The 15,092-nt window shown below is 60.3% G+C and overlaps 3 protein-coding genes across 3 annotated transcripts; 1 reads left to right on the top strand and 2 right to left on the bottom strand.

The window, feature by feature from the left end:
- The first annotated feature begins 168 nt into the window (after positions 1 to 168).
- RPS6KB2 (ribosomal protein S6 kinase B2) lies at positions 169 to 6,764 on the top strand. Its single transcript, XM_019737742.2, has 15 exons — positions 169 to 359; positions 706 to 746; positions 842 to 962; positions 1,210 to 1,278; positions 2,851 to 2,998; positions 4,038 to 4,095; positions 4,191 to 4,291; positions 4,413 to 4,503; positions 4,588 to 4,678; positions 4,790 to 4,897; positions 5,407 to 5,469; positions 5,572 to 5,649; positions 5,739 to 5,846; positions 5,946 to 6,058; positions 6,323 to 6,764. Exons 1-15 carry the CDS (start codon positions 276 to 278, stop codon positions 6,510 to 6,512), a joined length of 1,464 nt encoding a protein of 487 aa, XP_019593301.1. The 5' UTR covers positions 169 to 275; the 3' UTR covers positions 6,513 to 6,764.
- Positions 6,765 to 6,858: 94 nt separating this feature from the next.
- PTPRCAP (protein tyrosine phosphatase receptor type C associated protein) lies at positions 6,859 to 9,052 on the bottom strand. Its single transcript, XM_019737753.2, has 2 exons — positions 8,911 to 9,052; positions 6,859 to 7,686 (listed from the first exon to the last, which is right to left on the bottom strand). Exons 1-2 carry the CDS (start codon positions 8,911 to 8,913, stop codon positions 7,066 to 7,068), a joined length of 624 nt encoding a protein of 207 aa, XP_019593312.2. The 5' UTR covers positions 8,914 to 9,052; the 3' UTR covers positions 6,859 to 7,065.
- Positions 9,053 to 9,374: 322 nt separating this feature from the next.
- On the bottom strand, positions 9,375 to 14,710 carry CORO1B (coronin 1B). The gene is made up of 11 exons (XM_074336764.1): positions 14,606 to 14,710; positions 13,646 to 13,848; positions 13,143 to 13,265; positions 12,909 to 13,038; positions 12,550 to 12,731; positions 12,343 to 12,462; positions 11,550 to 11,654; positions 11,328 to 11,473; positions 11,084 to 11,141; positions 9,981 to 10,259; positions 9,375 to 9,816 (listed from the first exon to the last, which is right to left on the bottom strand). Exons 2-11 carry the CDS (start codon positions 13,844 to 13,846, stop codon positions 9,691 to 9,693), a joined length of 1,470 nt encoding a protein of 489 aa, XP_074192865.1. The 5' UTR covers positions 13,847 to 13,848; positions 14,606 to 14,710; the 3' UTR covers positions 9,375 to 9,690.
- Between the last annotated feature and the right edge of the window lie 382 nt (positions 14,711 to 15,092).

Genomic DNA, 15,092 nt, shown 5'->3' on the forward strand with positions numbered 1-15,092 from the left:
CCAGGCAGCCCCGTCCTGTGCCGCTCCCCGGGAGCTGTACTGGGAAGACAGGGCTCAGCCAAAGACTGCAGATTTTGGCACCCGGGCACCCAACTACAATTCCCGAGAAGCCTTGCGACGGACGCCATATTTTCTCCCAGGGCGGGGTCAATGCCTCTTGCGTCATCGGAGCGCGGGGCCGCCGTCGCGGAATGCTAACGTAGAGGCCTCGGCCCGGGCTGTCAGTCACTGCGCGGCCAGGTACGGGCCGAGGGGCCCTGAGGGCCGGCGCCGCTATGGCGGCGGTATTTGACCTGGACCTGGAGACGGAGGAAGGCAGCGAGGGCGAGGGCGAGGGCGAACCAGAATTCAGCCCTGCGGTGAGTGGTCCTCCCGTGCGCGGCTCGATCCCGGAGCCGATCCCATCACCCTGGCGATGAGCTCGCCTCCGCTACCCCCACGGAGAGTGGGCTCCGTTCCTACAGACCCGATCTTTCTCAGATCCCAGCCCCTAGTAAGCTCTGACCTCACCCTCACCCCAACCTGTCTTTCGAGACCCTAGCCCTTCCCCTGAGTCTCCCTTTTCTGCCCTCCCTCCTCCCCAGTCCTGGCCCATAGCCTGCCCGCTCCCATTCCTGACCCCCTCCTCTCCTGGGCCAAGCAGTCCAGCTTGGGGGGGAGGGATCCTGGCACCTCCCTTGCCTCTTACCCCTCGGTTTCTCACAGGACGTGTGTCCCCTTGCCGAGTTGAGGGCAGCTGGCCCGGAGTGAGTGAGGGTCGTGTTGTGGGAGGAGGGAATGGGCTGGGAAGGGGACCTGGGGAGTATGGAGCCTTGCCCCCATTAACTTCCTGTGTCCACAGGCCTGTGGGACACTATGAGGAGGTAGAGCTGACTGAGACCAGTGTGAACCTGGGCCCAGAGCGCATCGGGCCCCACTGCTTTGAGCTGCTGCGTGTGCTGGGCAAGGGAGGTTATGGCAAGGTACTGGCCCCACCTCCTTCCTTACTGGCCTCACAGCCTCAATCTTGCTGTAGCAAAGGGTTCTCAAAACAAATTAGACTTGTAAATCAGCAGAGCTTTCGGTAGAATTCAGAAGTGAAAACAAAGGGGGGGAAGGGCAAATACCCTCTGAATCAGACTTGAAATCTTTACTGTCCCACCCTTGGGTGGGGCTTTTTGAAGATAGGATGTGGAGAGGGAAGTTGATCCTGTCTCCCCTGCCCTACAGGTGTTCCAGGTGCGGAAGGTACAGGGCACCAACTTGGGCAAAATATATGCCATGAAAGTCCTGAGGAAGGTGAGTCATTTGCTCAGCCAACAAATCGTCACTGAGTGGCTGCTATTCCCAGTGCACTACACTAGGCTTTGGGAAGACAGCAGCAAACATGATGGAGGAGATGGGCGCTGTCTCGGGCATTTCTGTTTGTTGTCAATTGTGATTATAGTCATGCTCTGCTTAACCGTGGCATCTTTTCTTAGAAATGCATTGTGAGGCGGTTATGTCATTGTGCAAACATCACAGTGCACTTACGCAAACCTAGATGGTGTAGCCTGCTACACACCTAGGCTACGCAATATAGCCTATTGCTCCCAGGCCACAAGCCTACACAGCATGTTGCTGTACAAAACAACACGAGATTAAATCAGGAACAAGAGAAATTGATGCAACCAAGAGATACGGTAAACACGAGAAGTATGAAGCTGCTGCTGGTGTCACAGCATAGTTTTATAGCAAACTTTGTTATATATATTTTTTAAGATTTTATTGGGGAAGAGGAACAGGACTTTATTGGGGAACAGTGTGTACTTCCAGGACTTTTTCCCAAGTCAAGTTGTTGTCCTTTCAATCTTAGTTGTGGAGGGTGCCGTTCAGCTACAGGTCCAGTTGCCGTTTCTAACCCCTTGCGGGAGTTGAACTGGCAACCTTTGTTGTTGAGAGCCCGCGCTCCAACCAACTGAGCCATCCAGGAGCTCAGCGGCAGCTCAGCTCAAGGTGCCGTGTTCAATCTTAGTTGCAGAGGGCGCTGCCCACCATCCCTTGCTGGACTCGAGGAGTTGAACCGGCAACCTTGTGGTTGAGAGCCCACTAGCCCATGTGGGAATCAAACCGGCAGCCTTCGGAGTTAGGAGCATGGAGCTCTAACCACCTGAGCCACCAGGCCTATCTCAGCAAACTTTATTTTTAAGTAGAAAGAGTATACACTCAAGTAGAGATAAAAAGTATAGTAAAGTATATACATAAGCCAGTAACATAGTCATTTGTTATCATTAGCAAGTATTATGTACTCTACATAATGGTGTGTGCTACCCTTTTTTACGACTGGCAGTGCAGTTGGTTTGTTTACACCAGCATCACCACAGACACGTGAGGGATGATGCTGTAGCACTTTATGTTGTCACTAGATGATAGGAATTTTCAGCTCCGTTATAATCTTAGAAACCACCATCGTATATGCGGTGTATTGTTGATCGAAAGTCATTACGTGGCATATGACTATACATTATTTTGCCGTAATTCTCAACCATGGGCAGTTTTGCCTCCCAGTGGACAATTGGCAATGTCTGCATACATTTTTGAGTCACGACTAGAGAGGGATGCTACTGGGATCCGGTGTGTAGAGGCCAGGACTACTGCTAACCATCCTGCAATGCACAGGACGCCCCCCCACAACCAAGAATTATCTGCCCAGGATGTCAGCAGTACAAAGGTTGGGAAACACTGTGCTAGAGGACAAATCAGTACCCGACAAGAACGATTGCTTATCGCAGCAGAATTGTGGAGAAATGCGCTGGCGTGGTAGAGGGTGGCCGAAGGATAGTGGCTGGAGGGACTGAGTGCCTACCTTCTAACCGATCCCTGCCTTTCCAGGCCAAAATTGTGCGTAACGCCAAGGACACGGCACACACTCAGGCTGAGCGGAACATTCTAGAGTCAGTGAAGCACCCCTTCATTGTGGAACTGGCCTATGCCTTCCAGACTGGCGGCAAACTCTACCTCATCCTTGAGTGCCTCAGTGGTATGCATGTGGGCCCAGCCAGGGGCGTGGGCAGGGCCAAGGAACCAGCACAGGAAGCCCTGGGGTCCTGGGGGAAGCCTGGAGAGAGGGGGCGTGTAGAATGGCTAGGGGACTCCCATACCCATCTGTTCGTCTGTTCATTCATTCATTCATTCATTCATTCATTCATTCATTCAGCAAACATCCATCCAGCGCCTATTTGTGTCTCTTGCCTGTACTGGGGGTGGATGGGAATGGTGGGAGTTTGCACGGAAGTCTAGAGGATTGTTTTGTCCATTTCCACTGCCCCTTCATGTTGTTCCCCTCTCCTCTGTGCCCTGCATCCAGTCAGGTCCCAAATACAGTTGGGTCATTGTCTGCAGTGTCCTCCATCCTCTCCACCCTCTCAGGGGAGGGGGAGGCACAGTTGTTTCTTAACTCCTGCTCATCGTCTCCTAGTGTCCCCACTCCCTCCCAGGGACTCAGAGCACAGCATTGTTCCCAACGCTCCACCTCCGAATTCATGGCTCCCTGTAACTGCCCGGATAAAGCCTGGCCTCCTGTTCACCATGGAGTGGTCCAGGCTTGCTTTGCCTACTCCCACATCTGTACAGATGAGCCCTGAGCGCGCCCTCCCCTGGGTTCCACCTCGGCATGCCCTTGGAAGTCCCACTGCTACTTTCTGTCCCCTCACTTCGGGATTCATTTTGTCCTCCTTCATCTCTTCTGTGAGATTTTTTTTGGGTTAAGCTCTTGGAGCTATTGTCTCAATCTGGCCTATAAGAGCCGTCGTGTGCATGTCTGTCTTCCCATTAGACTGAGCACCCTGAGGGCAATGGCTGGGTCTCTTCATCTGTGTCCCCAGCTTCACCCAGCACAGGGCCAGGCACCGAGTAGGCGTCGGTAGATGTTTGCTGAATTTGAATTGAAACCCCACGGCAGCTCTGTGAGGCAGGTAGGGCGGGAATTACAAGCCCCACTCTCCCCAAGAAGAAACCAAGACTCGGAGAGCAAAGGATCTTGGTCCTAGCACACAGCTGCTGACATGTTTGTGTCGCAGGCGGTGAGCTCTTCACACATCTGGAGCGAGAGGGCATCTTCCTGGAAGACACGGCCTGGTGGGTGTTACTTCCTGCCTCTCCTGGGGGGGTTCCCGGGCTCCTCCAGGCCCTGGCTCCCCCACCCTTGCCTTCACCCTGTCCTGTCTCTGCAGTTTCTACCTGGCAGAGATCACACTGGCCCTGGGCCATCTTCACTTCCAAGGCATCATCTACAGGGACCTTAAACCGGAGAACATTATGCTCAGCAGCCAGGGTGCGCATGTGTGCACGTTACACAGGCAGCTGCGTCTCCGGGTCAGAAGCTGCAGGGAGGGCTGAGGGTCCCCCTAGGGTGGCCTGGGGCCCTGACCACCCCCTCCAACATTCTCCCTCAGGCCACATCAAACTGACAGACTTTGGACTCTGCAAGGAGTCGATTCACGAGGGCGCTGTCACCCACACCTTCTGTGGCACCGTCGAGTACATGTAAGGGGCAGCTGGCTGGGCCCAGGGGTCAGGAGGACAGCCAGGCAGGGTCTGGCCCAACTGACGGTCCCACCCGGCTCCCAGGGCCCCTGAGATTCTGGTGCGCAGCGGCCACAACCGCGCGGTGGACTGGTGGAGCCTCGGGGCCTTGATGTACGACATGCTCACTGGATCGGCAAGTCCAGCCTCCCGGGGAGGGCAGGCGTGGGGGCAGGAGGAGGCCCCCGGGCAGGGCCGGGCCTGGTGGGAGGCCCACAAGGCTCCTCTCACCCTCCGCCTCTTCCAGCCGCCCTTCACTGCAGAGAACCGGAAGAAAACCATGGACAAGATCATCAAAGGGAAGCTGGTGCTGCCCCCCTACCTCACCCCCGATGCCCGAGACCTTGTCAAAAAGGTGGGCTCCCTCCTGCCCCTGGTCTGGCTCCCATCGCTTTTCCCAGGCCCTGCATGGCTTCCTGCGTGTCTCTGGACTGTGGGGAGCTGGAGCCACCCTGCCTTTGGGATGGAGGAGCACTGGCTTTGGGGTCCCAGACATTGAGCTTGGGGTTTAGCTCTGAAGCAGAGCAGCTGCTACCCTGGACAGCTCCTTGTCTGAGTCCCAATCTGCAAACTGTTCATGATCGGCAGGGGCACAGAGGGGGAGGGTAGGCACCCAACCCGATTTGGAGTTGGATCCCCACCAAGACAGCCTGGGGTGATGCCAGCAGCCACATGCCTCGGCGAAGGCTTTGTGGAGAAGGGGCCATCGGACCAAACCTTGGCAGTCCCGAGGGTGTCAGTAGGGGGAGACCACACTCCAGAAACCTTCTCCCTGGTCTCCCCTTCACCTGAGCCAGCCCCTAGAACATGGGGGACACACGAGCAATACCTCTCCCCCGGACCCTCACTCTGCCCTTGTCCTAGTTTCTGAAGCGGAATCCCAGCCAACGGATGGGGGGAGGCCCAGGGGACGCTGCTGATGTACAGGTGGGCCTGGGACCACTACGAGGCGGTGGGGCGGTGGGGTAGAGTTACTGAAGGAGCCGAGGGGGTGAACTGTTGGCATGTTTGGGGGTGCTCTACCCACAGAGGCACCCCTTTTTTCGGCACATTAATTGGGACGACCTCCTGGCCCGCCGTGTGGACCCCCCTTTCAGGCCCTGTCTGGTGAGTGGAGGTCCCACTGGCTCAGTGGTGGGTGGAAGACCCCTGGCCTGGCCACCCCCTGACCCCGCCCCACTCGGGTCTGCCCACAGCAGTCAGAGGAGGACGTGAGCCAGTTTGACACTCGCTTCACACGGCAGACGCCAGTGGACAGTCCAGATGACACGGCCCTCAGTGAGAGCGCCAACCAAGCCTTCCTGGTGAGGTCTGGGGGGCCTAAGAGTTCTGGGGACACGGGCAGGGGTTGTGGCTAAGGCATGGTGGACACTGAATGTCGCCCGGCCCTGCCTCCACCCCAGGGCTTCACATACGTGGCACCCTCCGTCCTGGACAGCATCAAGGAGGGCTTCTCCTTCCAGCCCAAGCTGCGCTCCCCCCGGCGCCTCAACAGCAGCCCCCGGACCCCCATCAGGTATCTGGGCTGCGGGGGGCGTGTAACGGGCAGGAGACCAGCTCTAGCTCTGGCTCTGCCGTCAACCCCAGGGCTGCCCTGGCCGAGCCTCTTAGCTGGCTGTAGCCTCCGTTTCCCGTCTACCACGGGGACCCTTTGTGGCAGGGGCTGCCCGGATGGGCACTTGACCTCACAGCTGTGCACCCAGGCAGGTGGGGAAGTCGGCCCTCCTGCCCTGGTGCCAGGTGCCAGTAGGCGAAGCCTCTGCCTTGGTTTCCCCTGCAGCCCCCTGAAGTTCTCACCCTTTGAGGGGTTCCGGCCCAGCCCTGGACCCCCACCGGAGCCCATGGAGCCCCCTCTACCTCCTCTCTTGCCACCGCCTCCACCACTACCCTCGAGCACGGCTCCTCTCCCCATCCGACCTCCCTCAGGGACCAAGAAGTCCAAGAGGGGCCGTGGGCGTCCAGGGCGCTAGGAGACGGCCGGGATAAGGACAGCTGTCGGGGCCCCTCCCTGCAGGCTGTGAGGACAGCGGGACCCTTGGCCAGTTTCAGAGACCTGGGGGGTGTCTAGGGGTGCTGGAGTGAGTGTGTGAGAGTGTATGTCTCTGTTGGGAGTGGCTGTGCCCCTGAATCATGAGCATGAAGGGCTGCCGGCCACGGATGCCAGTGGAGGGCCCCCTACAGCTGAGCTGTGCCCTTGCACAATTAAAGTATCAAATCATGGCGCTGACCTGGCTCTTCCTTTGGCCTTCTGGGGGCAGGAGCGGGTGGGGTCGTCTCCTGCTTAGGGACGGAAGGGTCACCACAGGACCACAGCACTGCAGGGCCGGAAGGGTTTTATTTCTGATGGCTGACCAATGCCCCTGGGAGTGTGTGGGGATGCATAGCACTGGGGACAACTGGGGGGCAGAGTGACAGTCTGAGGCTCTGTGTGGGGGTGGGAGTGACAGTGGGTCCAGGGTCCAGGGCAGGCTGTGTCCAGTCACGGCAGCTGGGGAAGTAGAGGCAGTCACCCCAGGGCTGGCCCTACAGTGCGGTGACATGGAGGCCCTGGCCTCCAGCGGCCCCAGAGCTGTCGTCCCAGGCCGCGCTGCCAGCAAAGGCATGCAGATCGCTCAGCAGGGCCTCGGCACTGCCCGCTGCGCCCTCTAGCCCCTGGGAGCCGAGGCCCAGGCCCCCTTTGGCATCACCGTCACGGTCATGTGCTTCCTGCTTGGGCTCTGGCTCCTGCTGTAGGCTGGACCGCTCGCTACACCGCTGCTCCTTGTCCTGGGGTTTAGCCTCCTCCTGGCCACCATCCCAGTAGTAGTCGTCCGCGTCCTGCTCCTCCTCCTGCCTCTCTGGGTCTTCATCTGGCGACCCCAGCTCAGCCCGGGCCTGGAGCCAGCGGCCCGGCGGGCTGGCCCAGAGCAAACGGCGGGTGTGGTCCCATAGTGCGGCGCCCAGGCGGGCCGGGTGGTAGTAGCCCCCCGAGTCACGACTGAGGCGGCGCCAGGCCAGGGCCAGGCCAGTGGCCAGTAGTAGGAGCAGCAGCAGCAGCAGGATAACAGTGACAGAGCTGGAGCCCGCACTGTCCTTGGCACCACCTGACCCCAGGACCCCTGGCAGGGCCAGCAGTGTCCCGAGCCCTAGGGCGCAGGACAGGTCCTGTGGGGAGACAGGCAGGGGCTCGTCACCTGGACTGGGGGCCGGGCCGTGGCAGGCTGAATGACTGGGACTTTAGTTGCCTTTGGGGCAAATGGGGACAGTCACGCAGAAAGCCCGTCTTTACTCAGTCCATAAAGCCCTGGCCCTGTGAGAGCTGGCGACCTCCCTCCCTCCCACTGCACCTTAGAAGCCTGCTTGAGCAGTGAGGGCCCTCTGCCTAGAATGTTCCATCCCGCCTCCCCTTCCCCTAGCCACATGCTCACTTGCTTACCTTAGCTCAGAGTTCCTCCACGAGGTCTAACCTGACCTGCGTCCCCACGCTGACCTTACCCCGAAGCCCAGCCCAGCCCTACTTTCCTTCCTCTGCCATTCCTAACCCAGTAGGTAACACTGCTTGGTGATTAGGTTTATTGTCTTAACTCCTCCACCAGAATCAGCTGCAGGAAGACAGGGATCTTTTTGGTTCAAGCACCTAAACAATTCCTGGAACACAGTAGGTGCTCAATAAATATTGGTTGACTGTCAAGAGTCTGCCCACTGTAGGGGGAGAGGAATGGAAAGGAGAGAGGGAGCCTGCAAGGCTGGTGCTGGGGATGGCTCTTCCTGAGCCTGGGATGGAGGCACCAACCCCAAGGCAAGTGTTGACCTCCCACTTGGTTAGGTCCCAGGAAGGGGGTCTGTGAGACTCTTCTTCCTCCCTCCCAGCCCCTCGGGACTGCCTCACTACTGCCCCAGCTGCAGTGTTTCCGTTCAGTTCAAGTCTGTGTCCCTGGGGGCCTCGGGCTGGGGGAGGCGGGTGCAGCTGCCAGAGGAAGCCTGCGGTTGGAACAAGGCAGGTGGGGGCGGGGGGGGAGGGGTGCCGAGGTACAAGCAAGACTCCCCTCACAGGCTGTCTGCCTAGGCTCCAGGGCTGCAAGTAGGGGCTGTGCCTGAGTCCCAGCTCAAGAGCACAGCAGGTGAGGGTCTATCCGGGGTCTTGAAGGGGGACTGGACCTGGAGTGTGGTGCTGGGGCCACATCCTGAGTCCCAGGGAGGCCCAGCTCTGAGATGAGGTGAGAGAAACGCTCAGCTTCTGTCCCATGCCCATCCTGGCCTCTGCCCCAACTGATGCTTTTGCCCTGGGCCCCAGGAAGGGGAATCCTTCCTTAGTTCCCAGGCCCAGACATTTCAGCCCTGACTTCCTGTTGCCCTCACCCCAAGGACCCAGCGGGCTCCAACACTCACCATCAGTCCGCGGGCCTCAGTGCTGGCTGCCCACCTCCAGCTCTGGCTGTGTGGAGGGAGAAGTGAGCTCTGGCACGCAAATGCAGCCAGGGGTTACTTGAGCTTCCGCTTCCTGCCTATAACACTCCACCCAGCCCTCCGTGCCACAGGCCCCTGAGGGGCCCTGGGCCTCTGGGAATCACTCTGACCCACACCAGATCGTCACAGGTCTCACTGGGCAAGGGTAGGGTTCTGGGGCCTGTTACCAAGCCTCCAAAAAGAGGAACTGGGCACCCAGCTCAAAGCAGGACGTGGGCCTAGAGGTTTCCACGTCTCCTGCCTCAGTTTCCCTACGTGGCAGAGTTCAGCGACACTATGACTGGGGGATACTCGTGGCCCCCAGAGCTTTCTCACAGGCCTCATCTGTCCCCATTTCCAGACTTCCTTTCCCAGCCCCACCCTTGCAGCAGAATGGCAAACCTGGCTTTTAGAAAGCGAATTTTATTTGGATGAAAATATAGAGCCCTTCCTCCCACTCCTCTGGGAGGGAGCAGGGGGCTGGGGTGGGGGTGGGGAGATGGTCCCTCAGAGTATAAGTCTGCCTTGGTACAAAAATGCTCCACAGTAACAAAGCCAAAGCCAGGTGGCTCCTGCCTGGCCTACAAGTGGGTCAGGATGTGGACTGGCCCCTGAACCTGCCCCAGAGGCCCTCAGCAGGGGGGCAGTGTGACCTGCCAGCAGAGGCTGAGTGAGAAGGGGGTGGGGTGCGGGGAGTGGCATCCATTGGGTCTGTGGTCCTTCCTATGCGTCCCCATTCTCCATGCGGCCCAGCTGCTCCTCCAGGCGGCCAATGCGCTCCCCTTGCTCTTTGACCAGCGCTCTTAGTGCCCGCAGCTCCTGCATCACCTCCTCCAGCTTCCCAGCTTCCTGCAGTGACATGGGGGGCCGTCAGGGTCATGGAGCTGCAGCCCTCCCCAAATCTACTTCCAGGTAAGGCAATGGCCTGAGGCGCAGAGACGGGCAGCAAATGGTTCAGGCACACACAGCACACCAGGGCTTCCCAACACCACCCCAGACTGCAGGGCACATACCACAGCTCTGGGGATGCTGCTGCTGGAGGTGGTCGTATTGGTGGAGGCAGCAGGTGTGGAGGCCCCGGGGCGAGCAGAGCCAGGGCCCACAGCAGGCCGACTGTCAGATAACACGTTGCGCCGGCTGACCTTCAGGTCCCGGTGTTTGCTGGGCACGTAGGCCTCCCGCAGGGAGATGAGGATGGGGTCGGCGTCCCGTCCGCTCACCCACTCCTCTGCCTCCAGGGCTGCCTCAGGCCCGGCTGTGTCAGGGTACAAATCATCCTGGAAGAGGTCCGACTGGGTGGGGGGTGGAGGGTTCTGGATCAGCTGGGGGCCCACTGTCAGGGTCCCCTCATCTGGGACCTAGGTGACTACCTCCTCATCACTCTCCAGGCCTGCACTCTGTTGCCCTGTCACCCCATCCTCTAACAGTCTGGTCCCAAGTCACCTTTCTGAGCCCAAATCTGTCCCTTCACTTCGCTTCTGGACACCGCTGACAGCTCCCTCTGAAGCCTTCCCTAACCTTCCTAAGCAGGGCCAGCTATGGGGCCTGGGGGGATTCTGGGAGCCATTGCTGTGCCCAGGGACTGAGTGCCCGGGACAACCCCTCAGCCTTGTTCACAGCTTGGCTCCCTGGACGTGCTTGGCACAGTGAATGGTGCATTCAACAAATGCTGGCTAGTAAGAACCCAGCACGTCCAAGGCTCTTGGCTGGGCATCCGAGGCCCAGCCATATGTGGCCTGATCTCATGGGGGCCTCCACTGCAGCCAGACTCCTGTCCCTCTCTCCATTCCCAACTCTGTGCCCCTCACCTAGCCTACTGCCCACCACTGGAGGGCCCTGCCCCAGCCGTGTTGTCAGTTCAGCCTCCTACAGGGAGACCTCCGTAGCTGTCTCCTGTGGCTCATCCAGGGCAGCGCCTCAGCTCACACTGCGTCTTATCCCCAGCTTACCCCCTGCCCAGAACAGCCCAACACCTGGGGACACGCTGGTATTTGTCCAGCCCAGCCCACAGACCACAGCCATACTTAGCCATGTCCCATTCATAGGCTTCATCCGGTCACCCCTGACTGGCCTGTGTGCTAGAGAATGGATGGACAGGGGAACTGGGTGGCCTCACCTTTCTTGGCACAGTCATGACAATGGGCTCACACTTGCGCTCATGCAGTTTGTAGAACCTGGGAAAGGGAGGGGAGGGAGGAGCCGTGGGTGGAACCTCCCCCTACCTGCTCTCCTGCCCCCTCTACTCTCCACTTCCAGTCCTCACTCAGCCCCTCCCATACTGACTCCTTGGTAATCTGGGTGCCACTGCCTGGGCCCTGCCCCCAGGCACCCCCATAGCCGCTGCCTCGGTGCCCTCTCACCTTGCGATCTCGCACTTGCTGACCTCCAGGCCCCTCTTGGGCATGAAGCCCATACCCCTCTGGGGCTCTTTGCTGGTGAATGTGTTCAGGAAGTGGATGTAGGGGGACTCATCTGTGATCTCAAAGTACCGGATGCTGGAGTCGCCCTATGGGGCAGATAGGGGCAGGTTTAAGAGCTCAGACATCCCTCTTCCCTGCCCCACCAGCCCTGCCCAGCCCCACCTTGCCGCAGACGTAGACCACGTTGGTGTCAGAGTCGTAAAAGGGCAGCAGGGCCCCGTTGCTCGAGTCCAGCTCCTGCAGGGCCATGGGTTCCTCGAGGTTTTCCTGGCACGTGGGGTAGGGAGTAGTCAGGCCAGACCAGACCCTCCTTCTCCCCTCACTGTCTCAACCTTCTATCAGGACTGCCTCAGCCAGCCTCACATGCCAGCCGGCATTGCCCCTACCAAGCTGGTGGGTTCTCGCCCACCTCTAAACCTTTGGCCATGCGGTGTGCCCTGTCAGGCCCTCCTGGCTCCCCTCTGCTCGCTGAGTCCCACTTTCCCAGCCTATTCCAGGCCTTTCGACTACGTCTAGGCCACTGAGCAACAGCTGAGAGTCCCCACCACATGGAAGCTGGGGGAGTCAGGGGCCCCTGAAGGTCACAATACAGAAGTGTAGGGCTGTGGACACAGCACTTCAGGGGAAGGGCTGGGAGGCTTCCTGGAGGAGGGGGCCTCTGCACTGGGCCTCGAAGGGCAGCTCAGTGGGAACAGGCAAGCAAAGGAGGGATGGGCCTTTCAGTTGGTAAGAACACCGTGGACAAAGACTCCTAGGTAGACAGAGGCAGTGGGGGAGGCTAGCGAGCAGGCGGCAGGGAGAGGAGAGGTTGCCGAAGCTCCAGATCGTGACAGCCTCAGTTGCCAGGCTGAGAATGTGGGAACCACAGGTCTCCACAGGGTGACCTCTACCCTCCTCACTCAGGGTGGAGACTAAGTTTTGAGCCTGCCCCCTCAGGCCAGCCACAGCCACTCACCGGGTCCCAGAGTGCCAGCTGCCGCTCGCTCATGCGGCTGAAGCCTGTAGTGAACACCTTGCCATCTGCCAGGAAGATGGCCCGCATTGGCCGGGCCCCCTCGTGAGCCTTTTCCCGTTCCTGTCAGGGGTCAGAGTGGTCAGTGCAGTGCCCCAATAGAGTCCCTTGCCCTGTCCACTGCCATCCTCGCCCTCCAGGGCCACGTACTGCCACCAGGGTGCCCCGGCGGGGGTCGATGATGCGCACGCTCTTGTCCTTGCACGCGGAGCAGAAAAGGCTGCCATTTCGGTTCCAGCTGACGTTGTAGATGAGGTCAGGGTGCAGGCTGTCCAGGCGGTACAGCTCCTCCGCCGTGCCCACATTCCAGATGAGCACCACATTGTCACAGCCTACCAGGTGGGGGTCCATCAGCCCACCAGCCTCCCTTTGACCACCCTCCTGGGGCCAGACCTCCTAGCCTCTCTACTGCTATGGGCCTCAGCTTTCCCATCTGTCAAATGGGCCTGGGAAAGGATGTGGGAGGTTCCAGAGCTGTACATGGAGAGGGGTGGGGGCGCGGTGCAGACCTGCACTGAGCAGCACGTTGCGGGCCGTTGGGTGCCAGGTGACGATGCCCACTCGCTTGGTGTGCCCCTCCAGCACCACCACCGGGTCTGTCAGTGGGGAGGTCAGCCCGTTCTCTGGGATCTGCCACACCTGTGGGAGGGTGAGGCTGCCAGCTGAGGCCTCTGCTTGGCCCTGTTTCCAGCGACCTCGAACCACACCTGCAATCTAGGCCCCACCAGAGCCCCACGCCTCACCATGACTGTGCAGTCCTCTGAGCCGCTGGCGATGACTTCGTCGTTGTGGGGACACCAGTCGATGTCTAGGACAGGTCCCGTGTGTCCACACACCGTCGGGTAGGCCTTGTCAATGCGGCCCATCTGCAGGCATGAGGGGGGCAATCAAGGGGGACCCAAGGCCCCCAAACTCCACCCCTCCCAGAGCTTCAGTCTTCCCCTCCATGGAGTGGGAATGATGCACCTGGCCTGGCCCACTGGGCGCCCAGATGTGACTCTGCCTCTTCCTGGCTCACCTCTGCCTCCTGGGCATCACCAGGTGAGCAGGAAGTATTGGTGGCCTCTGACTCTGACTCCGTGGCAATAAAAGGCTTTATCTGTGCTAACACCTTTCGGGCAGTAAATCTGGATTATGACACCTGCCCAGCAGTGTGGGGATGGGCAAGACATGGGAGTGAGTGACAGGCCTGGCAGGAGTGGCCAAGGCCACCTCCACTCCTTCCGCCAGCCCTGACGGGCCCCACCTTGCTTAGGGGGAGCACCAGGAAGGCACCCCCACCGCTGGCTTCCACAATCACCGCCAGGAACTTGGGATTGACTGCGCAGAAGGTGCTGTCCCAGGTGACACGGGACACTCGAATGTCCTCATAGCACTGGTCATTCTTGACCGGCTGCCCAAACACATGCCGGAATTTGCTCTGCCGAACCACTTTTCGGAAGGACATGTCTGCAAATGGAGAGGCCTGGTCAGCTTCCCACCCAGCCCAATGACCCCCAACCTCCCAGGGCTACCTGGAAGGAAGGGGGGAGGATGCCTGGTCATTATAACCCGCCTCACTCTGTTTCCCCTTAGAGAATGGGGTCACAGGTGCAGACCCTGGCTGCCTCCCCGCCAGGGTGAATGGGGAAATGTCCACACTGCTGAGTCCTGAGGGGCATTGCAGGACTCTCCCTGGGTCCCCTCCTGGCTCTGGTATGTGTGTGAGGGGAGAAGGTGGGAGGGGCTGAAGCCAGAGCAAGCTTAGCTCCTCTGTGGGTCCCAGTTAGTTCCCACCAGGCTCCTTTTTGCCCAGGAACTGGAGGCTGGGTGATGAGGACCGACAGAGGAGGCAGGGACCGTCTCCGCTGTGTGGCCGCGCTAGGGCCCAGTTCTGAGTCGCAGAAAATGTGCAATGCCTACAGGAATGTGCAAGGAGCCCCAGGCCAGTCCAGGGGGCCTGGCAGGACTGGGCGGGGGTCCGGGCGCCGCTCACAGCCGCAGAGCATCCCAGAGCCGCATCGGAGCGGGGAGCCCAACTTCCAGGGACCCCGGCCCAGTAGGGGAGAGGCTGTGTAACCAAGGGGAGTTGGGACTGAGGGTGGGGCGCCACGGAAGGGAAGGGCTCCTCAGACTCGCGACCCACCACCCCGACCCCCGGGGGCTCCGTCCCCGCAGCCCCGCCCGTCCCGCGCCTGCACCCCCAGCCTCAGCCCGCCGCGCTCACCGGGGGCGCCGGGGACTGCGGCACCGGACTCGGGCGGCTCCGGATCCCGGCCTCTGGGAAGCAGGAAGCGGGAATCAGGAAGTGACAGAGGAGCGGGGGGGTAGGGGGCGGGGGGCGGGGCGGGGGCTCGCGGGGGCGGGGCCGAGGTCACGCGCGGAGGGGCGGGGCGGGATGCTGCGAACTGAGCCTGGAAGCCCCGAGCGTGGGGGCGCCAGGGGCGCGGGGACAGAACCTGGGCGGGACCTGGGGAGCCCCGCCCCACAGACTCCTTAGTCCCTCTGGGGCAAACAGGCTGAGGCTGAAGTAGCACCACGGGTAGGGCTGGGGCTCGAGGGCCCGCCGATGCAGGCTACAGCCTCGCCTTAGACCCTTGCCCTGATCCTCATGGTGGCATCTTCAGGAGTCGTCAGGAGTCGGTGTCGCCCCGCTCTCCCAATCCCCCACCTCAATGCATACGTTAGGGTTCCCCAGTCCACCCCTGACTTCA

The sequence above is a fragment of the Rhinolophus sinicus genome, linkage group LG06 (genome assembly GCF_036562045.2).
Source record: "Rhinolophus sinicus isolate RSC01 linkage group LG06, ASM3656204v1, whole genome shotgun sequence".
NCBI lineage: Eukaryota > Metazoa > Chordata > Mammalia > Chiroptera > Rhinolophidae > Rhinolophus > Rhinolophus sinicus.

Bases quoted from the DNA above. Each gene is read 5' to 3' on its own strand.
- RPS6KB2 (XM_019737742.2), top strand. From the start codon at position 276: ATGGCGGCGGTATTTGACCTGGACCTGGAGACGGAGGAAGGCAGCGAG. The intron at 360-705 runs GTGAGTGGTCCT...GGTTTCTCACAG, and splicing joins AACCAGAATTCAGCCCTGCG to GACGTGTGTCCCCTTGCCGA. The intron at 4,679-4,789 runs GCAAGTCCAGCC...CGCCTCTTCCAG, and splicing joins ACGACATGCTCACTGGATCG to CCGCCCTTCACTGCAGAGAA.
- CORO1B (XM_074336764.1), bottom strand. From the start codon at position 13,846: ATGTCCTTCCGAAAAGTGGTTCGGCAGAGCAAATTCCGGCATGTGTTT. The intron at 12,463-12,549 runs GTACGTGGCCCT...GACCCCTGACAG, and splicing joins GCCGGGGCACCCTGGTGGCA to GAACGGGAAAAGGCTCACGA. The intron at 11,142-11,327 runs GTGAGAGGGCAC...TCCCTTTCCCAG, and splicing joins AGCAAGTGCGAGATCGCAAG to GTTCTACAAACTGCATGAGC.